The sequence below is a fragment of the Mycteria americana genome, chromosome 2 (genome assembly GCF_035582795.1).
Source record: "Mycteria americana isolate JAX WOST 10 ecotype Jacksonville Zoo and Gardens chromosome 2, USCA_MyAme_1.0, whole genome shotgun sequence".
Taxonomy (NCBI): Eukaryota; Metazoa; Chordata; class Aves; order Ciconiiformes; family Ciconiidae; genus Mycteria; species Mycteria americana.
In genome coordinates, this window is record NC_134366.1 from 107601723 (window position 1) to 107628766 (window position 27044).

Below are 27044 nucleotides of genomic sequence, written 5' to 3' on the forward strand. Positions count from 1 at the left end.
GCTCCCATACTTCCCTCTTAATTACCAGCTGAAGGGAAGAAAAGGAAAAAGGATGGAGGGGGTCTTGTTGAAAAAGAGGCCCATGAAAAAATGGTGTCACCTAAATAAAACACAGATACTATCACAACATGTAACATGTAAAGTTGAGATATGCAGGAAATGAGAAGTACTACTTTCCAGTGTAACTAAAGACAGAAAAAAGTGAAAAGAGGATACTCATAGGCTCATACATGTCTTTTAGACCTACATAGAGAAGAAAAATCCAAATATCACAGACTGTGGAGAAAGTGCTAGTCTATTGCAGTTTCTTTTACGGTATCTGCCATGAGACAGTCTTAATGATTACTTCCTCAGCATGGAGGGTAAGTAAACAGTTTATCTGCTATTTTAGTGCACCTGTCATCAAAGTGAACTGTTCTCTTTCCACTTCTTCTGTGAAAAAATAGGGATGTATCTTTTGATTCACTGGAAGAATGCAACTGCTTTACAAGTTTCATGACTCCACTTTAGAAGTGCCACATAAAAAGAATGGTATTCTTACAGCTCCAACACAATGTCATGTTTTGCAATGCTCTTTTTTAATTCATTGCAATTAAATAAATTAATATTTCTTTCACATATATTTATTATAAGGATTTCAATATCTGATTTTTCAAAATAGCTCACTCTGCAACAAATATTATGATAAAAACAAATTCAGAGAACATAAGTTTGGAACTAGCAGTTCTACAGGAGATGCCACATGGTATAACCATTGTACAAAAGCGTATCTTACTTGGGCAACGGTATGATCAGGGCACCAGCTACGGACAAGGAGCAGTTTACGGAATTGATCCAGTAAGCTGTCATACCCATCAGGAATAACAGCTTTTTCAGGTGCTTCTTCATCAAACCAAGCTTTCCAAGACTTCTCATTCCTAACAACTTGCACCAGAAGTTGATTGAAAGGGTACAAGCTAGATAACTGCACAAGATTGAGCCATGTCGTGTCAAGGATCCACTTTTTTGGTTTTGGTTCAACAGAATTCAGATCCAAACTCGCACCTCCTGCAAAGTGAAAAGCATTATAGAGGAAAACAACCATTGTTAAACAGAAAAATGACAAGTAATAAAAAATATTTATTTCTATAATTTAGGGAGTAAAAATCTTTGTAAACCAGGGCATGGAGACCTAGAATTTGCACGGAAGGGTCATTTAACAAAGACCTATTGAGGAAGTGGTCTCAGTGCCTCCCAAAGCTGATATCCCAGTAATTTTTGTGCTGCTTTTTCTCCATCTGTAGAGCTGCAATAAAACTTGCCTACCTAAAAGAATACTCAAACCCAAGTCTTCATACCAGATGTAGAAAGGACCTATGGTTAGTCCAATCTCCCTTCACCTACAGAATAAGAAAGCACAGGGTGCATTCATTTCCAGGACTGTACAACTTCAACAGCCTCTTAGCTCAACCACCACTCCAGTGTCATGTCCATTTGCACCTCCAACACAGCTAAGTCACAGCTGAACATTAAATCGGTGTTTGCAAAGCAAATTGAGATATTTGGATGGCAAGTACCTGACTGTACTTATCTCAGTACTTGATTGTACTTATCATATCTTGGAGACAGTGGGGTCCACCCCCATCAAATTTTATAAACTTTACTAACATTTTTCTTTGTCATTGTGTCCGAGTAGTGACATGCAGTGGTGGCATAATGCAATGCAATATAATGATGTTTTACAACATGTAACAGATTTCCACTTAAATGTGGTACAGAGTCCTCATGCATTCACATGCTTGCTCACCACCCATCAAAAGAGATTTTGCTGACTGTCTCCAAGCTCACAGACACAGGTATGTGGCAACTCAAAAAAGAGGCACACAGGAGAAAACTATAGGGACTCTTACAAAGTAATGGACTTTTTTTTTCTGCTTTGCAATGTAAAACAGTTAAATATCTTCATCTAAGCATTATTTTGATAATAAATAATCTATATTGCTCTTGGTTTGGAAAATTTGTCTCTTAATTCCTTCTTGGGCTATATAAGCTTTCATTCACCAGTTAAAAAACATCTAATGTTTTTTATACAGCATACTGCTAGTGCAAGCACTGCAAAATCTGAATTTGGCAGTTCACAGACATATGTAAACAGGAACATTTTGAGAGAAATTACCTTTGATCAGTGTCTCAAACTCAGTGTGTGAAATTTTCTTGGCCTGTAAGTCAATCTTTAGTGCCAGAAGCAACGTAAACAGGAATCTGTGATTTTCATAGAGCCCTCGAACTGTGTACTTGAAGACTTCATAGGTGAGATGCTCGATCACATATACTACCCTTTTTGCTGTGATCTGAGATTTCCGAGATCTTTCCACTGATAGGTCAAAAATGCCAAGGAACCGCCGTAACGATGTTTGGTACATAACATTAACCAAGCTCATTTCCACAATTAGGAAATAAAGGATGCTACCACGACCAGCAACAGGCCGATACTCTTCACGTGCAGTATTGATTTTCACTTCTGTCTCCGCTGCTATGTTTAATTTTTCACTGACCTTAAAATTAATGGAAAAGACCATGAAGATTAAGTGATGTCACTTGTGATTTATACTGCCCAAGCAAAAAGAAAAGGTCTTAACTGAGATCACAATGGTATTTTTAGTCAAGCTTTGCTTCCCTCTGTCAGTGTTTCCACACAGACACTGTGTGTTCATGTGTTCAAACACCAAGCACAATGGGATTTGATTCAAACTTATACCTGCAAAGTATGCCTGGAATATAAAGCAGTATCCAGGTAACAGTTTAATTTTGCAACATTTTATGAGGAAAAAATGATAGTGTTTCTACTATTTCTTTGTTAAGAAGTCAGATGTTATATAGTGGCTCTGAATGGAAAAAACAAAACCAGAAAAAAAATCTGTCCACAAATAATATTTAAATTGCAATTACAAAATGTATCTGCAATGCATTCAAAATTCACCTCTTCTGCTGTTGTTTTAGTGATTCTTAGGACTTCTATCAGAGACTCATCTTCAACCAAAGAGCCCTCTGTACTGGTTAGACGGAAGAGTAGATTATCCTCAAGCTCCTGCATTTTCCTCTTGTTAGATGTCACTTCTTCCATCAGTTTGACTCTTTCTGCCTCCAGTTCCTGTATTCAGAAATTTTCCTTAGAATATTTAAGATTAATTCAAAGAAAGATTCCTTATAACAACACAGAAAACATGTGATTTCATGCATGATAGATCAGAGGCTTTGCTGCTTTTTCTATAAAATACCGAAATATTATATACTAAAGTAATTTATATGCATACTGCATTTATTTGATTAATTCAGCACACTGAGGAGTGAAAACACATCAGAATTACCAGGAAAAGCTTCCTCATAGTAAGATGCACAAAACACTAAGGCTAGTTTCCAATGGGAAGTGATAAAAGCCACATTACATTACGTACTTAAAATTAAATCAGACAAAGGACTGAAAGATGCATTGTGTGGATGGATTTTACATTGTTAGGAAAGTTGACCGGATGACCTTTTCCATTTCTAATTTATATGACTCCGTGATTTTGCAAGATACACTCCTCTGCTGCTTATAAAATAGGAAATGTTACAATTATTATCTATGTCATATGGAATTTTTATGCTATTTCTACAAGACAGACAATGGCAAGGGAACAATGACAGACAAGTCAACACAATGTCAAGTGAAATGAGGCATCTCTACTGCACAGTCCAACACAGCTCAGGGATACCCTTGCTGGCTACCTTTATTTAATCAATCAAGTCAACCTTCCTGTAAGAAAAGGGTAGTTAATATTACCAGTCTACCTACACCTATGGCTTCAGTTTATTTTCATTCTTGTCAACATGCCAAGTTAGAGAAAAAGGAGATGTACAGAGTTATGCAGTACAGGAGAGGCTCTCCTGTATTTCAAAGAAGTGACGAATTTCTTTACTCTCACAATCTTCTTATTTGGAAACCTGTTTGTAATATATTCTAGGGCTACAGAATGTAGCTTTGTGGAAGCTACAAAAAACTGCATCCCAAAAGAGGAGAATGACTTAAGCATCAGTCATTCAGCTTCAAATTTTCTGCATTTTCTCCTCTTTCTTTACCATTAGTGCAAAAAAGATTGGAATTACAGAAAAGTAGTTCTACAGAATACTCAAACATGCATTTAAGTACATGCTTAAATTCTACCTAAGGACATGCTTAGTTTAAGAACAGGCACCTCACCCATTCTATTTGTAAGCCTGTAAAGAGTATGTTTCAGAAAATTAGCAAATATAACAGATGCCAGGTTTTTGTTTGCAAGAGGATCTCACGACTGCATTTGTAATATAAAAAATAGCTGTTCTAAACACAAATAGTGGCAGCAACTTCATTATCAAAGTACAAAAAGATGCTGATAATTTTTTTTTTCATATAGTTACAGGAGCAACCTTTAAAGCTGAGAAGAATAAACACTTCTTTGATCATGTATTTCATTGATCACTATAGCAATCTTTAAGAATGTCTTGTTTCTTTTAATATATTACTTTAGCTCAGTGATCATAAACTTGTCTTCTTGTTTGTAATAGAAAACCTGTTCTTCAGATTCTCTGTTCATGCTCTGTCTTTTCTTTGAACTAAATTTATCAGAGCTCCACTGGCTCTGGCTATCTACACCAGGGCATTGATCTCTTATTGAGACAGAAGAGACAGAACAACCATGATTTCTTCATATGTGCTAAAGGGAAAAAGTTTAATAAATGTTGATCACCTGCAACCATGTCCCTGTGCAGCAAGTAGTGCTGGTACTAACCAGCTACCCTTGCAGCTCTCTTCAGCTGATACACAGCACTGGATGAATATTTTTCAGTGACTATATTTTTGACCAAAATGCAGTCTAGGTGTTGCTACATACATTCAATATGAATTCTAACAGTTTTTTTTCCAGGAAAAAACCCACAGAGTGAGGGTATCTGCATGTGGGGAGATGAGTTTTATATGTAGGTCATGAGAAACCAATTTCACTTCTCTGTTGATTTAAACCTCTGCCTCCCATCAGAGGTAAGTTACGCAGTCAGAATAGTCCCAGCCGCTCCTGCTGATGCTGTTCAATTTTGCTTACAAAAACATACATCTACTGGAGTAAAGGTCAAAAGTTTTGCATCCTTAGCATTTGTCTCACCCTGCTAATGGATAGGTTTTCCTCAGTACCTGCTGTTGTAGTTTTTCCGTTTTTCATGGAACAATTCACAGGAAGTTTGGGCATAACAATAACTTTCTAGCCTCTGGTTGTGACTGTCAGACTGAAGGAAGGGCACTTAGATTCAGTCCTTACTTCAGCAAATGCTCATTTGAGCAAAGTGGAAAGGTGTTGGCCGGAGAAAGTGACAGCACCACTAAAGCACACTTGTTAGAACATGCTTTGGGAAGTCGAAGAAGGAGGAATGAATTCCCCTAGGTGGGGAACTGCTCTCACATGAGCAAGCCTACCTGAGTTACTTACTGAAAGCAGCAGCTCTGCTAATCCAAACCTTAATCTTTGTTACTTTTCTCACAAAGACACAATTATGAAATGTTCCATTTGAAATAAATAAGTCATTCAATTTGATGTGAAATACAACTTCTGTGCCTTCACTTTAATGAGAAAGGAAGCAAATATTTCATTTTAGTGTAATTGGACCATAACATTAATGTATTTATTGGTATGACTGCCACAGTAAAAAACCCACCTTTGTCCCCAGTGCCTACGATGAATGGACTCCTAAGTTTTTAGATAACCAAGCTGTTAAAGTAGATCACACAAAAAGAAATAGGAACGATGTAGGAATTAAATTATTGTGGATGATGTCTCAGATCTGATACTATGAAATAAAACTCCTGAAAAACACCTGAGAGAGGATTTTCATCCTTATATTTGCTTCCACATAATCAATGGAAATTTTAGTAAGAGCAGAGTCAAATCCGTGTTCAGGGCTCCTTAAAAATCTCTTATCTCTTTGCACACTAGAGCCTGGCTGGCAAAAGTAGTTCGAGTTCATAAGCATTTTTTCATTTAATTCAAATTAAGTTTAAAAAGGAATTCAGAAATAAAAGAGGTTTCTGACTGAACAAGGAGCCTTTGCTATATATGAAGGAATAAAGATGCTTTATGCATGTCATGTATATGCCTGTGATGTATTTTTAATGAATAATTTTCTTTCTTCTCTTTCCAAGGCCAGATCTTAAAATAAATGTTTAGGTCTCTCCATTCAATTAAAAACCAGCTCCACATTGTCTTTCAGCAAATGCACAAACCCCTAAACTTTCAGTCACATTTTTGTTCTTGCATTTGATTTCAACCAAGACATTAAATACATCGACTCATGGTGCAGATATTGAACACGCCTTCCCTCTATACAAATATTGCAAGCTACTAGATACCTGTTTTTCTGTGAGGATGACACGGCCAAGGAGCTGATCTTCCAGCCCTTTCATAGTAACAGTAAAGTCAATCACAGTTGTTCTTGCACTGATTTCTGGAGTATAGGCAGGATTAGCCAATTTTGTTGTCATATAAAGGGTAAACCCCGTCATCAGATCTACCTCCTTGTCACCTACTTTCACCTGAAAATAAAACATATTACTCAATTTTCAAAAGCTGAATTCAGAAAAACAGTTATTTTATCCAGTGAAAAATAGATTAACTCTTTTTTTACATTTTCATTTACACTTTTTAAACTTTCTGCTTAAGGGGTAAAAAAAATCCAACCCCAAGAGTTCACTACTCATCTTTCTAAGTGTTGCAAAGGTGTGAATCTCGGCAGTATCCAGACTACCAGATACCCAGCATCTGTCCTATTGCTTTTTAATTTCATATTCACAATTCATCTTACTTTGTGTGCTGAACCAGATTTTATGAAATTTTTTTCCAAGATGTTATCTAGAGCAGGATCAAGTTCCTCTCCAACATCTTCAATTAACAAAGGTCGGCCAAGGGACAGGCAGTCTTCTATATGACTTCTGAAGAACTTGTGGTTCATAGCTGTAACCTAGGTAGATTGGTTCACAATATAGCATGCATTTGCAAGCACATAGAAAACAGTATAAAACCTATTGCAACTTTCAAAAATTATATTCATCCTGGGATATCTACACAAATGATTACATTTTAGGGACCAACACTTACTGCTGCTGAGATGAATGGAAGTTTTGATTTAAGCTTAACAGAACAGGAGATCACACTTCTTTATTGTTATCTATTTATTTACTTATCTACATATCTATCTAATCACTGTAGTATCTTCATACCTTTTAAATATTAATGCATTTATGCTCAGAACACTAATGTGTAGTAGGGAAATATTTATAGGGTTCAGACAGGGAACCAGTGTTACATAGGAGGCCTGGTCTCACATCAGATGTTGAATTTCCAATTCAGTTCCCATTTCACAATATAGTCTTAAAATTGCTAAAAATCACATAGACTCCTTTTCATGTATTTCAGTTTAATAGATTTAACATAAGCCTTTGAGATGATAATTGAATAGCCTTTCCAGGTATCTGTTAAGCCATGGTTTTGGGGTGGTTTTTTTACCAGAAAAAAACCCTAGGATAGACATGTTTTTAAAATAAATCCTTGTCTTGCAGGGAGTGCTCTTTGAAAAAGGTATAATTAAAATATCTAGAGGCATATTAGACAGTCTTAAAACAGTATATTATTTAAAAATGAGTACTATGTTTCACTGCTCTGCACTTTTAGCTTTGTTATAATGTAAGCATATGTGTATCGATCACAAAACAGAATGTTGCCTATATTTTTAGTCCACATGAAACTGACGGATGAAGTTAGTGTCTCAGTGACCAACAACATAACCCTAACAAGACCATAGCAAATACAATATCCCAGATGTAAAGGCATAATCTAAAGACTTGGGTATTTAGAGCCTTGACATAACTCTCTTCCTCCTGGATTTTACTCAGATTTTTCTAACACATCTGACACCTGAGCCAAGATGTCTAAAAGCCCATAACTGACTGAATTTTCATCAGGAAAGCTTCCTCTGCATTTACAGGCTGCATCTGTGTGTATTCAAAGCCGTGTAAGTTTTGAGAGTACTCAGCAGCTCAGTAGTTAAGCCCCATCAGGATTCACAAATTTCATAGGCTGGAATTCACACATACTGACCACAAGGCAAGCCTGGTAGACATTTTTCTCTGGCTCATCAGTCAAATGTCATCTTCACTTGGAGTGTATGAATAGTGGGGAAAGAGGAAATGGTATTTTAATCTATATCTCCCAGTCCCTGCTTTGGTGAGTATACGAGATAAGATCCTTATGCAATTACTGGACCAGGGAACGGAACCTGTGTGTTCACAGTCCCCTTCTGCAGGCTGCACACCGGCACATGGCAAGAGCAGCCACCTGGAGGGTGGGCAATACAGACTCGGTGCCAATTAAGGGAGGGAACTGAAGTTGCAGCTTGGAGGACACTTTAAAATTATTGGGGAAAAGGCTATAGCATGGCAGAAAGAGTCAGCATTGGTCCCTAACTGAAGGAAATTCAGTGTTGCCACTCCTGAGCTCAGCTTGGCAGCTCTCTGAAACCTGAGTAGGAGATGCAAGTCTCAAAGAGGGTGGAGTATGAGCTACATCCTTCTCTCTATTGTCTCCTGTTGGTTACTCACACTAGCGTTTCTTGATCCAACATCTGGGGGCCAAAGTAAGGTCTGATGTAATTTAGAGGAAGCCATGTTATCTACTGTAAGTAGATTTCACACAGTCACAAAATGCCTAAATTCTTCTGTGAATACAGCTCATATGTTTTAGGAGAGCTTTTCATCATATTTTTAATAAAGGCCTCCATTTTTCCAAGATCTTTGAACGTTGTACATTATTTTTCTGTCTCTCCTCAGTCAACACTTCCCATTTCTAGCTGTGTTTCTACACCATTTTTTGAGCACATTCAACTTACCAGAAACTGGATTTGGTGTGGGATTGAATGTTGGGCCTTTCTTAACAGTGCTAGGAAATAGATCTAGGTCAAGGTCCAGAAGGTTAAGGATTTAGCTAATAACATCACCACGATGTCATCAGCTCTCTGGATGTCACCATCCTTCATTCTCAGTTTCTCTTTCTTGTCTATCACTCTCATTTTGAGTGAAGATAGTATACCATGGTATTCATGTGATAATCTACAGTTGTAGGATAGACTTGATTTATTAACAACTAACTCTTTAGTATCATGCTCGATGTGGCCTGAAAATATATCATGTGTTTAGATCTTCACCATAACCCATCTTATCTTTATTGGTTTAACAAAGCATGGAGGGTAGGCTGATTAGAAGACAAAAAAAAGAAAGTTTTGAATCAAATAGAAGACCCAGATCCCAAACAGAATGCACTGCTAGATAGAAAGTGAGAAGGGTGGATAAATTAAGCAGTAAATATTTTTATCACATGCATTTAATCATCAAGATGCAGCCTAAATTTGGGCTTTGTGTTTGTTATGCCTCAAAGATCACTAGATTTCCATTCTACCTGAGGCCACCATTCTTCTTCCAATTCCTCCCTTTTTCTTTTCCCTAATTTCCTCTTAAAATGCTTACCCTAAAATGTTACTGCCATGCAGTACCAACTGCCTGATCCTGTCTGCTCTTAATTTTGCAAGTTAGTTACTTCCCTCTACATTTCTGTTTCTCTCTATGACAAGTAATTAAAAGATTCATCATAAAAATACATATGGCATAACATATAATTCCAATTTGCTCTTGAAACTGTCTTTCTGGGAGATGACAAAGCAGTAGAAGCTATATGACCCTGATACAGATAGGTCACAGATTTTGCGTCATTCTTGTTTTAATTTCTGTCTAACTGTATACAATAAACATCAGATTTAAATTACACATGGCCAAAGTATGATGACAGAAAAAATAGTTCACATTGCTAACTATGATATGAAATGACACACACAAAAAAAATATTAAATGAACTATTTACCTGGAGTCCATTATCCTTTTCCTTATTTTTAATCCAGATCTTTCCTTGACCTTGTGGATCAATCAGCAAAGGATATCTAGATGCTTTTGTGACAATTATGCCATTCTGAATTGAAAGGTCATCGTTCGGAAGACCCTGGAGGTTCCATTCACCCACTGTAGCATTGTCAACAAGCATACCAGTAAGGTTCAGGTCCTAACAGAAAATATGTAATTACAAAATTAGTACCAGTTAGAGGAGTTATACTAAAATGTTTGATGGAAGATTTTTCCCCTTATTCTGACCACAATGCATGATAGAATGTATTTGGTAGTTATTGTTTATTGTTTCCTTTCTTTAAAGTTCAGTGCCTAAATCACTGAAGTTGGGCAATAATGAAAGTGAATTCTGTTGAGGCTTTGATGTCCATCAAAGAGTGTCAGAGAAACTTTGAAGCCAGTTCAATATCTAATGATAACCTGATTTTGGTATTGGCAAACTCTTTTCTTGCTAGCTCAAGAGGAAGTCTTGTCTTGGTCACAAGAGCTTCCTCCTGCTGTAAAGTTGGAAAGTGCCCTCCAAGTATGTATATGAATACAGGATGGCTTCTGAGAGACTCAGAGAAGAAAGAGGAGATGTGGTATGGATCAATAACCATGAAATATCATGGAAAGTTATTGTTGCTATGGTCAGAACTCTTCCCAGCTCATATATTCTCCTAAAGTTTGATTTGCACGCATCGACTAACCTACTTAATTTTATTCACTATGAACAGTGACTGGCCTCCCAAGAATGTGTTATGTGAAGAAAACAGTGCTTAAAATCACAAACTAAGCTCTCCAACTTAGAAAAGTAGCTTAATAATGATGTGAGTTTAAAAAGAATAAAAATGAAGGGTTTTTTTTATTTGCTCCTTACATTTTTCACTCAAGAATTCCTATTTGTAAGCTTTCCCTACAAAAACATGTTTAAAAAGAAAGAAAAAGCCTGCGACTCCTGCAAAAATCACATAATTCAGCATCTGAAGCCTACAGCAAAATTTCAAATACTGTGAGACTTGTGATACAATCATGAGAGTTAGTGATACCAGTAGTTGCAAGACTCAAAAGCTTTTTTACCCTTTTGATTTTTTTACTACTCTGATTATTGAAGAATCTGAATGAAGCAACACAAACCATTCTCAGAAGACAAAGAAACTTTAAGAATCCAATTTCCATTTGTGAAAAGGACAGTAAAGCATTTAATAGCCAAAATTTTCAGCAATTGGAACCTAAAACCATATTTAGCTCCTTAAGCAGATGAATAGGGTCTAAACACCTTTGAATTTTTTCTTACTGCAGCAGGAAGTATCAGTCACTATGCAACTCTGAAACTTAGCTAATTTAAGTGCCTAACTACACAGATAGATAGCTAATTTTAAACAGCTCTCTTTAAATTATTATGCCTAAATGACTCATACACCCACAGCCAGTTAGTCTGTGACAAAGTAAGGCAGATGTCAAGACTTTTGCTTGAACTGCAAAGCTGCTTTCTTTCCTGTTGTGTGAAGTACCAAGAGAAGTCCACATGCTGCCTTTTGTGAGTACTTAATCCACTGGAAAAAATTAAAACTCTCTTCCATACACTATCATTGAAATCATAATCCTGTCTTTAATGGCAACTATCTAAACAGAATGGTAATTATGGTTTGAAACTCATTAATTACGGCATTCTGTGCCTAACCTGTCCATATTAAAAAAAAAAAGGCAACACAGAAACTATCAAAAAGTATTCCTCACATTTTGAAGGATGCAGCTGAGTAGTAATGTGGTCAGAACACCTTCACAGAGGCAGAATTTTAGTTCTTTATGTCTTGCTTTCTAAGAACATTATACATTCAAGTTCTTATCCTTAAACAGTAAGAATCTTGACAGATATTCCCCAAGGTAAGCAGCTTTTAAGAACATTTTGTACACTGAATTTGGGAAAGAGCCTCCCTGGGATGAATGTATGTAAGATAACTCCCATAGCACACTGGTAAAGAATCTTTCCTGAGGCTGCACTGCTACTGGTACTTTATTAATAAATCCATCTTGGCCTTACATATTACTTATCATGAGGAGCTTTCAAACAGCTTTGCTGGGCAAGTCAGAATCATTCATCTTTGTAAGTCATAGCATAAATTGGGCTGGGCTGTGAGGGTCACTCTATCAGGTCATGGTTAATCACTGTTACGAGAAGTATTATGTACCAACTAACAACAAAAAAAAAAAGATTCACAAGTATCTTCTATGAGATGAACAGCATGACAAACCTCTCATGGCAAAGAGGTCTCCCTAATATAGGTTTTAAGTGTCAAATCCCCCAAGAACCTGAAAAGAAGATGTAGCAGGGATATTAATCTATCTTCAACTGTTTCACAATGGTACAGCCACAGCTGTACACAGGTTGCTCACTTGCTCCCAGCACTTTCCAGCAGCACCTGCTCTGTCAAAAGCTTTGACAGCTGAGGACAGGAGCCATTTGGACTTAATGTCTCCACTCCTGTACTGAGAAAAAGAGACACTCCCTGAACTATTTCTCCAATTTCTTCACTGCTGGAGAAAATGTATGCAGGTATTCACAAAACCAAGTGGAAGGCAACATGGACAGATTACTCAGAAAGACAGTTTTGATTATTACGGCCTAAATTCTGCCTTTAGCATGAATATGTCTTCCAAGTGCAAGGAAGAATATTAGGCCAACCTCCTAAAAGTCACGGAATAGGAATAAGGCTGCTGCTGGCCACGAGCAAAGCCTATGCACCAGAACAGCTGCCAGGTCCGGCACTCCTGAGGCACATAGTGGTAGAAGGAAAGAACAAGATTCATGTAAAGGAACCTGCCCTGTATCATAGTCCCAGCATGCAGGTTGCTCACTTTAATAAAGGCAGTATATGATGTGGCAGGGAACTGAAGCTGCATGATGGGACCGTAGCTCCGCTGCATTTTAGGCCACCTCTGCGCGCACAGACTTAGGCCAATTGAGAAGCTGTAATGTCAGACTCACTGAGAACAGCCTGACTGGTGACAAATGTACATGGATTTAAGAGATTAGACTGGAGCAAGCTGAAGTGGTGTAAACCAAGTTTTACAAAATCCAGGTTTTGCTTAACTTAATAATTTCAACAAGACACTTCAAATTAAACTAAATTAAATGGTGTGGGTACACAGCAGAGGGTATGACAGGAGGGTATTAATTGATAATACATGGAGGTGCAGAGGTGATATTTCCTAGTTCAAAATGTGCAATGGTCTTTTGTATAACTGGGTGTAAGAGTATTTTTATATCAATTAAGAATTAATCAATCTACACTAAGAATAAAAGTGTGAAGCTTTAAAAAGGAAAAACTGTTTAGTTCCATTTTACAGATATTTTCTAGCAAATCTAGATTATTAAAATGTTGTACTTAAGTGATCCTAAATGAAAATAATGGAAATTTTTATTCCTAGACTAGTTTGTTGTGTTCAAAATTTAAGAACATATATTAAGAACATATATTAAGAACAATATTAAGAACAATATTAAGAACAGTAGCTTAAAGAATTTATGAGGTAATATGTCAGAAATACAAAATATATGAAAAACCTTTCATTCAAATTTACCCTTTATAGTCTAGATTTACAGTTCAGAGTGAAAAGTGGATATCTAGAGAGAGAGTAGATTTTTAGTGGCAGCACATGAGACTTTAGGTGGTCAAAGTGGAAACAGGGTGAATCTTGCTGGGTCCCTGGAAGTTGGTTGGGGCATAACTCCCACCCAACCCAGAAGCCACAGACCAATCTCCCCACCTCTGCGCCATCCTGTGGGCCTAACTTGGGAGCTGCTGCTTCAAAGACTGCCTGGAAAAATATAGGGGCACAGCAATACCAGTAGTGGGGTGGTATTCTCAACCACATATTCACAAGTTATTCCTTGTAAGGGGTTAACTTAAAATATTGAGGGAGACAGTTACAACTGGTGTTTTCTTCAATAAACATATTTTCCACTTCCAGTAAATGCTCAATGTAGCTGATTTGCTTGACTTTATGACTGAAGTCATGGACACAAGATGGTATTTGCAAAAAAATACCAACTATGGGGGAAAACTGTGACTACCTGATGGAACCGCTTATGATAAGGTAAATCTATTCTAAGCTGGTAAATTTTACTTCGTTTCCCATATTATTCCAGGGCAGCTGACCTCAGACAGCATCTCTCGCTCAGATTTGCCAGAGCAATGGCCTATATACCAATCTTGCAACACATGACAGTATAAAGAGGATCTTAAAACACATTTTTTTAGCTCAGTTGTCAACTATTCATATTTTTTATTTATTAAAAACTTGATGGAATGTGACAGCCTGCAAATAATCTTTCAATTATGTACTTTTCCGGAACGGAATGCTCGGAACATTATTTCTCTGCAAGGCAAAGAGTACGGTCAGGGCAGAGCATGAACACTTACATTACTGTATGGAATCTTGCTGTTGTCCATCTCTTTCTTCCACAATTGAAGGAGCAAATTCCTGTACTCCTGATTGAAAGGTCCAGAGTAAGAGAGAAATCCAGTGGCCAGAAGAACATTCCCCACTAAATTAATAATTTGATTTTGAAAGTTTTTGCTGCTTGCTGTCCAACGAAGCTGTATGTAAAATATAAAGGAGTTAGATTAAGCAGGCACAAAACTAGCATGAAGATCTAACTTGAAAATTTATCTCTTTCTGGTAAATAATTGTTTTTCAAAGGAAGAGTATGTTTGGCTTTAAATCATTATTTTCAGAAGCAAAAGTTTGCTTGGAAGAGATGGTAACCACCTGACCAAGTGGATAAAAAGCATCTTAGCCAACAAGCTGGCCAAACTGTTAAGAAGTGCTTTAAAGGAGGAACAAACTGTGAGGGAGAGGATGACCAACAATCATGTGAGGAAGTGGAGGACTGGGTTGGCAAACAAAATATGTGGGGTGATATAAACAGCAGGGACCTTGTAATCAATAAAACAGAGCTAATGGAGGACCACCCCAAGCATATCCACATAAACAAAGAAGCGCCTACCAGACAGAACGATGGGGATAGCTTTCATACTGTTTCTGGGAAATTAGCACAGCTGGGCACCTCTCTGAAGTGCTTGTACACTAATGTGCACAGCATGGAGAACAAATGAGGAATTAGAGGTCTGCATGTGGTTGCAGAGTCATGATGGGGATCATGGGGACATGGTGGGAAGGCTTCTACAACTGGGGTGCTGCAACAGGTATATACAGGCTTGTTAGGAAGGACAGGCTGGGAAGGTGAGGAGGGGAGTTTTGTTTTATGTGAGAGAGCAGCTGGAATGCATGGAGCTCTGCATCTGAGACTCTGGGATGGACAATGAGCCAGTTGAGAGTTTATTGGTTAGGATTAGAGGGCAGACCAACATGGGTGGTGATGTGTGTGTCTGTTACAGACAATGTGATCAGGAAGAAGTAGATGAGGTATTTTTCAGACAACGGGAAGAAACCTTTCATTCACAGGCCCTGGTCTACACGGGGGACTTTAACCACTCTGATATCTTCTGGAGGGACAACACAGTAAGACACAAGCAATCCAGGAGGTTTTAAGGAGTGCACCGACAAAAAATTCTTAGCAGAGGTAACTGAGGATCTAACGAGCAAAGGCGGTTTGCTGAACCCTCAGACTTGCAAACAAGAAATAAGTGGTCATGAATGTAAAGGTCGGGGGCAGCCTTGGCTGAGAGAATTGAGATTGTTTAGCCTTGAGAACAGACAGCTCAGGGGGAATTTTATCAATGTGTACAAATACTTGACAGGAGGGTGTAAAGATGATGGTGCCAGACTCTTTTCAGTGGTACCCAGTGAAAGGACAAGGGGCAATGGGCACAAATTGAAATACAAGAAATTCCAATTAAATTCCAAAAAAAATTTTTTTACAGTGAGAGTGGTCAAGGACTGGAATATGTTGCCCAGAGAGGTTGTGGAGTCTCCATCTTTGGAGATATTCAAACCCCAACTGGACAATGCCCTGAGCAACCTGCTCTATTTGACCTTGCTTTAAGTGGGGGGGCTCGGCTAGATGATTTCCAGAGGTCCCTTCCAATCTCAATTATTCCATGATTCTGTGATTTTCTGAATATTATTTTTTGAGTTTTACTTATTCCTTTCCCTCCAGATTTCTGTTCCCTTCCAATCACTCTGCATGCAATCTTGGTCAGGACCTACATGTTTTAAATTTAGAAAATACACATTTAACCCGGTGTCAGTTTTGCCCAAGGCTCCAAGTGCCATATATAGTCTTCTAGGTTTTTTCTGAATGTTCGAAAGGAATAACAGCTCTTACAAGACCTCATAGCACAAGGCTTCAGAAAACCCACAATAAGGCACTGTAACTTCCTATTTTGGTGTTGCTCTTAAATTTAGAAAGTCAGTGAAAAATATGATAAAGCATCGAACATTTTTGACCGATGTATTTTGAAGTACAGCTATGCAAACAAATGCTGAAGTCCTGGCCTCAAAGGACGTAATGGTTGAAGTCAAAGCTCTCATCAAATTTGGCTGTGTGTGAAATCAACCAAGGAATTATCAAAGCAAATAATCAGATGAGAAAAAAGAGTATCCTGCTTCCTCTGGAAACCTTTCAGGCTGAAGCCAGAAAAATCTGCATAGGAAAGTTTAATTTCAAGCTCAGTGCGGAGGATAATGATTAGCCCATAATTCCGTAAAAGGCTCCAGTAGAAATCTGAACTTCAAATATAATTCAGGAAATTAGTCAAGCTTCAAATTCCTGTTCTTGTATACTTGGTGAGAAAAAGAGAGTAATCCTTATAAATATTTTAGGGCAGTTATTTAGGTTAAGCCTAATTCCTCTTCTTACTAAAGCTAAAGGAATTTGGCTCCTTGGCTTTAAATCTAAACTTTATCCCCATATGAGCTGTATGATATGACATAAATCTTCATACAGAAGAATTAAGTTAACACAAGAAATTGTTTTAGTTTGTTAGATACATTAAGTTCAAGCAAAAAACATATATATAACTAAAATAAAGTGTCATATGATATCAAGATGTCACCATGCCTTGAACTTCTTGAGCACTACTAATGATCGTTATGGAGTATCCTCAAAACTGAGCACCTGCTTTGTGCTGGAAACCTACTCATATGTGCTAGTACCTTTTCTCCACCTAATCCTTCAATCAGAGCTGTGGCATTGTTCATCTTCCTTCTGCATGCCTCAGCATCATCAAGTAAGTCCTGCTTCTCTTTCATAGCAGTATCATACATGGCTTGTACTTGATCCAGTTCCATTTGCTTCTCATCCAGCTGAATTTGTGCATTATTCAGTTCCATTTGGGCAGCTGCAAGTCTTCCCTCTTGCAAGGCTAAATTTGCCTACAAACATTTAAAAGTAAAGAGTAGTTAATACCTATTATTTGGCAAGAGCAAATGGCATTCATTTAACAGCACATATTATACTGTATTGGGTACTTTTAAAAATAATACATGTTTAAGATGACAGCAGTTTTTTTCCTTTTTTACTTTTCAACCTAAAACTGGAACACAAGCATAATATTAAAGTTATTCAATGCAATCTTAAAATGTTTTAATAATATTTTCAGAATGATCTGTTATCACACAATGATCAATGATTCGAAATCACAATACACTTGAAATAGCTGTATACTAGATATATGAGGCAACCCATACGATGTTTTCTGTAATATATTCTCAGTGCAAAAGAAAATTAAGATTATCCTCATGGATTATAAAACAATAATAACGATAATGGAAGCTACTCTTCTCTCTTTTCCCATCAATTACTTCTACAATAAAAATATAACAAATGCATTTTTTGCTCCTCTGGAAACTAGAACTCTAGAGACTTTTCTCATATCTCTATATAAATTTGAATGATGAGTTGCCAGTCATTTAAATGTGGCCTCTTAACTTGTATATTCCTAACAGGGGAAAAAAAAATATTCTGTGAATTCAGAATGTGTTTCCAAATATATGTTTGCAAAGGATTAGAGACTGACAAAGTTCTTATGAAATTCACACTTACAGACAAAAGTTGCTTCCATTTACTCTGAATATTTAAAACACTTGTTTAAATATCATGTATCTTATTTCTATTTTTTCTGCTACAAGAGTTATGAAGATGGAAACCAAGAATTTGTAAGAACTGTTTTATTACAAATATGAAACTTGACACTCACATCACACCAGAAGAGTAACACAGTACAAGGAATCTCTAGGATGACTTAGTAAATGGTATAACCATGGGTTGGGTTTTTACATTAGATCTTGACTAAAAATATAGATTTAATTCTTATCAAAATATGCTAAAATCAGCAAATTCTTCTTGCTTTTCATAGGGAAAAAAACCCAACCAAACAAACAAAAAAAAAAGAGAGGAGCCAAGATCATATTTTGAGATCTAGGCATGATAAAAAATGCAGCATGAAGTCTGGTGGATTTCAAAAGATAGGTCTGTAAGCAGGGAATTAGAGAAGCATATATGTACTAATCAACAAAGTAGTACTGCTTTAGAAGTTACACATCTAGAGAATAGCACTGTCAGCAAAAAAATCATTTATTGTAGCCACTGTGTCGGTTGACAGATCCTAGAGATAAACAATTATTTTATAATGGAGATAAGCCAATAAAATGGCTGGTCATAAAATTTCCATCATGTAAGGATGCTGAAATATTTTTACTCCACTGTTTGTCAAAGAGCACCTCTCTCCCGCTGCAAAAGAGAGAGAGAGAGAGACAGTGCAGGGCTCTTTCTGGATCTTAATAAGAAAGGCCTGACAACAAATGGCTTAATAAGATAACTGCTTTTAAAAGATCCATAATAAGAAGAGGAAGACAGATAGTGAGTAAATCTTACATCCCTTCAGATGCTGGGTACCCTACATTCATGCAGCATCGGATAGAGCCTGGATAGATTTTCCCATGGCATGCTGTGCAGAGTAGATCCTGTCCATGGAGAGAAAACTCTCTCTTTTGATCATTCAAGCTATTATAAACTCCTCTTATTATTCTGTCTTATTAAAGCAGTTACCTTATTAAGCCATCTGTTGTTGGGCCTTTCTTACTGAAATCCAGAAAAAGCCCTGCACCAGCCCCCTCTCTCCTACCTCACCCCCACCCCTCCTTCCCCAGTGCAGAGCATCCCCTTATTCTTAAACTCTGTCAGGGCTAAAAATGGGAGTAAAACAAAGTTATGACATTGTTTCACCCCCAGCTGACAAATAGTGAGGTTACGCAGGGAACAAAATCCTTGGAGAGTTGGGAAGAACAGCTTAGGCAGAACAGCTGGAACAACAGAGAACTTACACCTGGCTGTGTAAATTCATATTTCACCTTGACATTTATCACAGCAGGACGTGAACCTCAATGGAAAAGGATGGCCATATGAATTCCCAATACATATGAGCAATGATGCCTTGTAAATATGAAAAACAGACCTCCGTGCAGCAATAAACTACCCAGAAAGGTGCAAAAGACTGATAAAACAGACTTCCCAGTTCTTAAAGCTCTTAAAAGGCTACCAGCTTTGAAGATGTAGGGACAACGAAAAAATATTTCAGATGAACAAAGAAAAAATATGTTGTACTCTAACATGAAAAAAAACCCAAAATTATTTACACAAGACTTTATGGGATCTCTGGAGATGACTTATAATAAGAAATTATTTTACAGACAATTTAACCAAAGTTTTCAGCCAATTTTAGGGTAATCATATGGTATTAGTTTGATTTGTAGGCTGCTTAATCATATGTGATGAATAATGGTTGCTTGCACAAGAATTACTGCTAGCATACCAGGATGACCAACCTATGTGATTCCCAAAGGCAGAAAGACTACTTGTTTCAGATTACCGTATGAAATCATCACTATTTGCTCTCTCCCTGTCTTTCTTTCCCACTCCATTTTTCAAAATTACATGGGTACAAACACTGCTTTTGTATTGACATCACTGGCAGGTTGGCTGGCAGCTTCCTGTGCAGAGCTTTGGCATGAGAGCAGGAGGCAAGTTCTGCTGCCAAGGAGAATCTTCTGCACAAGAAGGGTCTTACAGTCACAAGCAGCTTCATACGAAGATTTCCAGCCAATTACAGGCAGGAAGGAAATGTGTCTCCCAACCACAAAGAACCACTGTGGCCTTTCTAATTTTAGTGGCATTGCTATGTGAACAAGATTCACACCCTTCATTTCATCCCTCTGAGTCATACAGCAAAGCAAGGATTCACAATTTGTTCCAGTTGGATGCAGTGTGAAAGCCTGAATAAATGGATTTTATGTGAATGAATCATGAGGATTCAAGACATGAGATCCACACTCTTATCTGTGGTCCTGGAGAGGGGGGCTACACTAGAACATGCCTAGCCTTGCGTGACAGCAGCAGCTTCAGCTTTTCTTGCCATTGGCATTATGGGGAACCACACAGACAATCCTCTCAACATCTGCTCCAGCCAGTGCCTCAACCTTCTCTCAGCATCTGTCTGCATGGGGCAAGTATGGAGACAGTACCTGTGCCAAAAAGGGCCACAGACTAAATTGTTATGCGTTTTGCCTTCTTCCGAGATGCCCTCAGAGAGGACTTCATAGCAGGTGGTGAGATGATCCTGCCCCTTTTAACCTTTTTGCATTCCACATAAAACCAGGACAAATAAACACGTAATTACAGTCCACAGCTATACTGTTAATTTAAACATGCCCAGGACTTTTCTCTGGCACTGAGGTTAACTAGTGTAAAACAGCTCACATCAAGCTCTCCCAGCCTCTGAAAAAGTACGGCTGCATGCAAACAGCCTCGTGGAAGTGGCCCTTGGATCAAGCTAGTTCCTGAAAGGTGCCCAGAGATTGCTGAGAAAATGCTGCTTAGCCAAGACCAAATTCACACTAGGGATCATTTTAACAATTTAACAATGCAGATGATCACTTTCCAATGTCTAGAAAAATTCCCTAGTACTGTTTAATTTATTAGTATTGACATAGCCATAAGTTTCTCGTTGATTCATTGCAAACTCAATTTTGCAAAGCACCAAGTATATCTGGCCCTGATCCAAGAAGGCATTTACATAAAAATGCCTTCTCCAATAAAAATCTCACACCATTTAATGTTATCCCTGCTCTTGAATGGAATGCCCAGACCAACCCCAGATCACTCTGAAGAGCAGCTGTTGCTCAGTAAAATCAGGAAATGTTGCTAGAAGTAGGAGAACCCATAAGAACAAAAGCAGCTGAAGCTTTATATTTCACCACAGGTAAGGAAGATTTGGAGCTTTCCTAGCATCTCTCTTGTTTCAGGAATTTTAGCTTTCCAAGTTCACTGTTCTTACAGTCCATTGAGCACTCACTGCTGCTGGACCAGGCCAGAAGGCTTCTTGCACTTGGACACTGTCACTCTGCTCATGAGCCTCTGTGGATGTGCTGGGTGACCACCTTTGCCTTTTGCTTCAGTCCTGTCCTGGGCACATGGCATCTAACTGACAACTCTTCATGGAAATGCAATCTCAAGCTGCTCCTGTCCCAGATCACTGCAGATTTTTTACATAGACAGTCCACTGGTTTTGTATCTGGTTTCCACTGGTTTCTCAGAGCCTCAACATCATGGTACATTTGGATTCATCGTTATTTAGGGAAACATTATAACAGAGGCAAACACATACACAAGTTTTGCAGACATTCCAAAAACAATGTTTTCACTTCACCAATCTAAAAAAAATATACACATATACATATGTATACATATTTACATATGTACACATGCAAACTGATCCATGCAGAGTGACATTAATAAAATCTTGGCCTCAATTTCTTTGCTATCACTGACCATTCTTTGGGATTGAAACAACCTTTGAAAGGCACAGAGATCATGCCTCTTATCTGCTTTTCACAGCCTCTACTAGCTCCTGAAGGATTCTCCATTTTTTCCATTCAGTTACATGTCCTGACTTTAATCTGTTATGTTAGGTGATCTAATCCTCTCCTTCACCCCCCAGAGTATATGCTTTCCTTCCACAGTTACTGTGGGCCTTGAATTCCGACTTAAATGCTTGTTTTCCTGCCCAGTGGGCATCACCTTGACAAGGACACACTTATTTAAATGGACAACCATCAAATTTTGACACTCCTTGACTGTTATCTTTTCCTCCAGTGCAAGATTTCCTCTTATTGCCTGCTGTGGCTTTTAGTTCAGCATGGAGACAAGTGAAAGCAGAAAAGGCAATGAAATCTCATATCTAAAACTGAGTTTGACAGGGAGAATCCTCAATATCAAACAGAATTCATAAACTGTGGACAAACTTCCCTTGATCATCATAACAGCCTAAGGAGAACTTAATTAAAATCACTGGAGACATCTCTAAGGGAAATTATACCCCTATACACAGTATTTTAATTGGAGGCTAACAGAATCACAGCAAAAGCCAAGGCTTCTTCATTTTGCTGTTATATTCTTCAACTAACGGATAAATAGCAGATGGTGTATCAGGTTAATCCAGCAGGCTTGTTTACTAGGTAACAAGCTAGAGAGGAACAGCTCACGGTCGTGCTGAAGGTTTATAGGAAAGTAGCACACACATGGTGACCACTGTATGATAAGCAACTACACAGCACTGTATTTGCAGGCAACATTTGATTATACTTTCTGTGTTTGATTCTAACTAATGACCTTTAGGCTGCAGGCCACATATCCAAAGAATGTAGGTATCCAGTTCTAGGAATGAGTTAATTTTTGCACACTATGTTTACTAAAATATAAGTCACTATTAATTAGTTTTCACAAGTTGTCACATTTAAGAGAAATGAGGCACCGAGTCCCAGCTAAGATGCAATTTAAAAATATATTGGATGGATTTTGCAGGTGTTGAAGGGGGTTTATCTCCTAGAACAGCAGTTAGGATAAAGCAGCTTGATTAACTCATTCAGTAAAACTGCTTTTAGCACTCAATGATTTAGCCTGTGCTAGTACTTTATGCTGTTTAATTGTACATTTATTTTCAATTATTTTCTTAGCATCACTCCAGTGCTTCCTGCAGTATCTCCTGCATACTTTAAACACTTCCTCCCTCTGTCATCTTCAGCTTTAAAATATTTGTGACTGTTGCAATACCTGCCAATAGGCACCACTTTGCCAAGCAATGCATGCTTAGTTTTTTATCAGCTACGGTGTGACAAGAATGCGAATACTTGAATACGAAGTTAAATTTATATGTAATCTTAAGTCATATATATTCAAATAAAAACTGCAAGAGCACTTTTGCAGCTTTCAGAGTTGCATCTGCATATAAAGTCACTATTTCCTCTAGGTCTTGCTCTCTTTTATAGTTCTCAATGGCCATGTTTCAAATTCTGGTTTCATTAGTGAACATCCCATTATTTGACAAGGGAATTGCTACCTATATATCACAGAAATATAGTCTTCTCTATCAGTTACTTGAATCAAAAATATCATGCTTTTAACAAATTTGAATCAGAACTGTCCAGATATACTAAAAGAATATGCCAAGAGTTTTGAATATACCATTGATACAGTGGCTTATACAATAGGAGACAGAACACAAGTACAGTGGAAGCATAACCGATTGAATGTATTTCTTCAGAAAAGAGCCATAAAATCCCCTGTAGAAGCGATGATTATAAATCACTATATAAATATTCAAAGTCCTTTTTTTTCAATATGCTCATAAATGAAACATTTCCAAGACAATAAAGCTATCTGTAGGAATGCAGACAATGGTAGCTGATCCCTTTCTACTGTAGGTCAATGTTACAACAGAATTCTATGCCAGGTGACTACTTGCTTTATTACATGTACACTCACATGTAGCAGTTTGACACTCCAAAGTTTTCTCAGAGAGCTGAATTCCAGCTAAATTCATTGAAGAATACTTCTGTGCCAAGAACGGTCTCTCCTCTCCCAGATTCTACCAAGACTACAGTGAGTATGCTCCTTCCCGGGCCAGTAGGACTGAGGAGAAGTTTTCTTGAAACCATAGTGCCTGGCACCAAGTCCGAGAGCAGAGACAGTATTGGTATCTCCCACTTGCAGATAGCCAGGCTCTATAAAGAACCTGTGTAATAAGGCTCCCATTGAACACTGACGGAGTTCACACAAGTAACAACTGTATCACAGGGTAGCTGTGTAAGGGGAAAAAATTGCCAGGATATATTTAACCTCTGTGTGCTTGACATCACAACTGGATGTGAAGAAACAAGAATCTCTTGTAACTCGTGATTTTTTTAGCCAAAATAATGTGACATTTTTTCCATTCAACTATAGTCATCCCTCAGAAAAATAAAATGAGCAATATGAAATACCTTAAGAGGAAGAACTTCTTTATTAATACCATAGAAGTAAGCCATTGCTTGTGTCCATGAGCAAAGACCTGCTACATTTCCACACACTTTTTTAGCAGTCTCAAGATTATAATCCTCCATATCCAAATACGGCTCTAAAAGCTCCACAGTTTCTCCTGTAATCGAGTCCTAGTCAATGGAAAGAAAAAATTATTTTTTAAAATGGATTTTAGAATAAAGTCTGCTTCACAGAAACATTTTGTCTTTTCAAAAACATGGTGCTACCACTTCTTACAGAAGAAATGAACAAAACAACACTGTTGCCTTTCACTTTTATAAAGGACAGAAGATTAGTTGTTTTTTGTGAACTCAGGTGAAAATAGCTCCTACTTCCATCGCAACAGATTGAGTTGAGTTTGTATTTAATATCCCTATTTGACCCATAAGATTTACAGACATTACTTGTACTTGTAGCTCCATGACAACTTAAGCTGATCTAAGTTATTGCTGCTACAGCACTGTTACCTTCTTTCCCCCTCAACGAGATGTTCTTGCCCCATCTTTAATACCATCACCAATGCTCAGCAGGCTAGTTTGGAAGCTAATATGACAGAAACCTAAGTCAGCAAACTAGTGATTAGTTTTCTTCTAGGCTAGTTCCCTGAACAAGCTCACCATGGCATCAGACAGGCACCAGTGTGAACACAGCTAAGGGAGTCAAACATGCAGCTTTCGGAAGGAAAAGGGTGAAACTGCAAGGCACTGACTTCACTGAAGCCAACCCTTTTACTTAACCATAAAAGCAATTTCTTTCAGCTGTTCACTTCATTATTCTAATCTCAGATTTTTTTCCCCCCTTCACAATCTGTTGAGAACATGAAAAGCCAGATCTTTGATGACAGTGGTTAATCTATAATTAAGCGTCAGAAGAAAATGGAATTCATCTCCTTAAGCAATGTAGAGAGTAGAAGAGCTTATACAGGGTAACGATGGTTGCTTAACAATAGAGGCATTAAGAATCTTCCTTTTTTTTGGCAATATATTAATGCCTTTCTTTTAATGCATCTAAAAATTATCCTCCATTCATACTGTCAAGCAATATACCCTTTTCCTGCTTTTCTGCATAGCAGAAAGGACTGTCTTGTACTTGTCTGATCCCTAGCTACTATAATAACAAAGACATTAATTATATTATTCCTAAAATCACATATGGTGATGTTTTAACTATGAGCATTTCCTAAAATGTAAAGTAGTGCTGGACAAACATTTTGACTTTTTCATTGTCCTACTCAAAATTATGAGCTAGCAAGCTGGCAAAGGTGAAGCAAAGACCAATCAGCAGTGGCCTAAATCTCTGTTCAAGAGCTTGAAAAATGTCATGCTTTTCCTTCTAAGTAATGAATTTTAAACCCAAGGAACTATTTCATCCACTAATCTTCCTTGCCTAAAAAACTTAGAAAAGAACAAAAATCTCACAAACAAGTAAGCAGTGTAGTCTACTCGGAACTCCAGGCACAATGAGCTTTCTTCTCATATATACTCAATCTTAGAAACAAGAAATGAGGCAGGAAGACAGCATGTGAAGTGCATCATCAGGGATAGAAGTAGTCTAGTGTTCTTCACCACATCCATTAGTATCACTTCCTGCAAGAACTCGGTCCCACAGAGGTTGTTCTGAGTCCTCTGAGTAAAGTTAAATGTGTTGCAAACTACCAGCAGGAACACGTACACTATTAATAAGTGCCAAAACTGGAAGCCTCATTAGAGAGAAGTGTGAGTAAGGAGTGCATAATTAGTGCCCATTATCTTTAAACTCATTTCCTCTTTCTGTTTAGTGAAGATAACACTTGGAAAAGTGACCAGATGGACAGCCGCAGGAAGAGACTGTCTAGAGAGGCAGTGCAAGTTTCCACATGGTGCCTTGTCAATATGGCTCACTGGGAGAAATGGCTTCTAGGGACAGTGAGAACCATGGTTTCAAGCCTCATCTGCACAACAAAAACACTCCAGTAGCTTAGAAAAGGCATCAGCAAAATGCACAGCTGAAGCAGATTAAAATATCAGTGGACAAATGACAGAGTATGTTCTGAAACGTTGCAGAAAACCCAGGTTTTGCCAAAACCTGCTTGGTTTTCTGGATTTTAAAGTTGGGCCATGGCTCTGCCATTCCGTAGTCCAACCTAGCTCTTTTTCTGGTCCAGCTACCTGCGACATCTTTCTTCTCTTCCCTGCAGAGAAATTGCCCTTGTTTCACAGTCCAGTGAATCTTGCTGTAAATGGGACAAGTTTCTGTCCTGACAGAAATAAAAACCTGTGTTCGTTTTTATTTTTCTTACAGTTCATACTAAGGTTCTCAGTTCATTCTGCATTTCACTACTTTTCTAGTGAAAGAACCCTGAAAGTTCCCAAATATCTCAGTATTTTTCCTGACAGGAAGCTCATTTCCTTCTGTATTTCCTCCTAGCTCCCCACCAAACAACTCTGGAGACAGGGTTCTAGACAGCCTTATAGGCAAACGGGCCTGGTAGCACTGGAGATGGTGAGCTATTTGAAAAATCAACAGTGCGTCCTTTTAAGGCAAATTCCTACTGAGAAGCAGGAACTGCCTGAAAAAAGATAACACTAAGCTTCTCAAGATCTGATCTAGTGTTTGGGATACTTGTGTCTGCCATCAAAACTGTGTTACCCAGGAGAAAGATTACTGAGATAAAGAACCATGAAAATGGAGAGGAATTCAGTCACAAAGGCATCTACAACTATAGGTTCACAAAAGCCTCATTTGTTTCAAACTACCTTTGAAGGTAGAAGACAC

At 37.9% G+C, this 27044-nt stretch overlaps 1 protein-coding gene across 1 annotated transcript in view; it reads right to left on the bottom strand.

The window, feature by feature from the left end:
* The window catches only part of LOC142405960 (dynein axonemal heavy chain 5-like), a 173474-nt gene that overhangs the window by 46013 nt on the left and 100417 nt on the right, over positions 1-27044 (bottom strand). Inside the window, exons 60-68 of the mRNA XM_075494186.1 lie at positions 24254-24421; positions 17093-17311; positions 14395-14571; positions 9951-10145; positions 6847-7002; positions 6395-6577; positions 2960-3130; positions 2156-2534; positions 776-1047 (exon numbers count right to left, since the gene is read on the bottom strand). Coding sequence (XP_075350301.1) covers positions 776-1047; positions 2156-2534; positions 2960-3130; positions 6395-6577; positions 6847-7002; positions 9951-10145; positions 14395-14571; positions 17093-17311; positions 24254-24421 — 1920 coding nt within the window. The remainder of the gene's footprint in view (positions 1-775; positions 1048-2155; positions 2535-2959; positions 3131-6394; positions 6578-6846; positions 7003-9950; positions 10146-14394; positions 14572-17092; positions 17312-24253; positions 24422-27044) is intronic.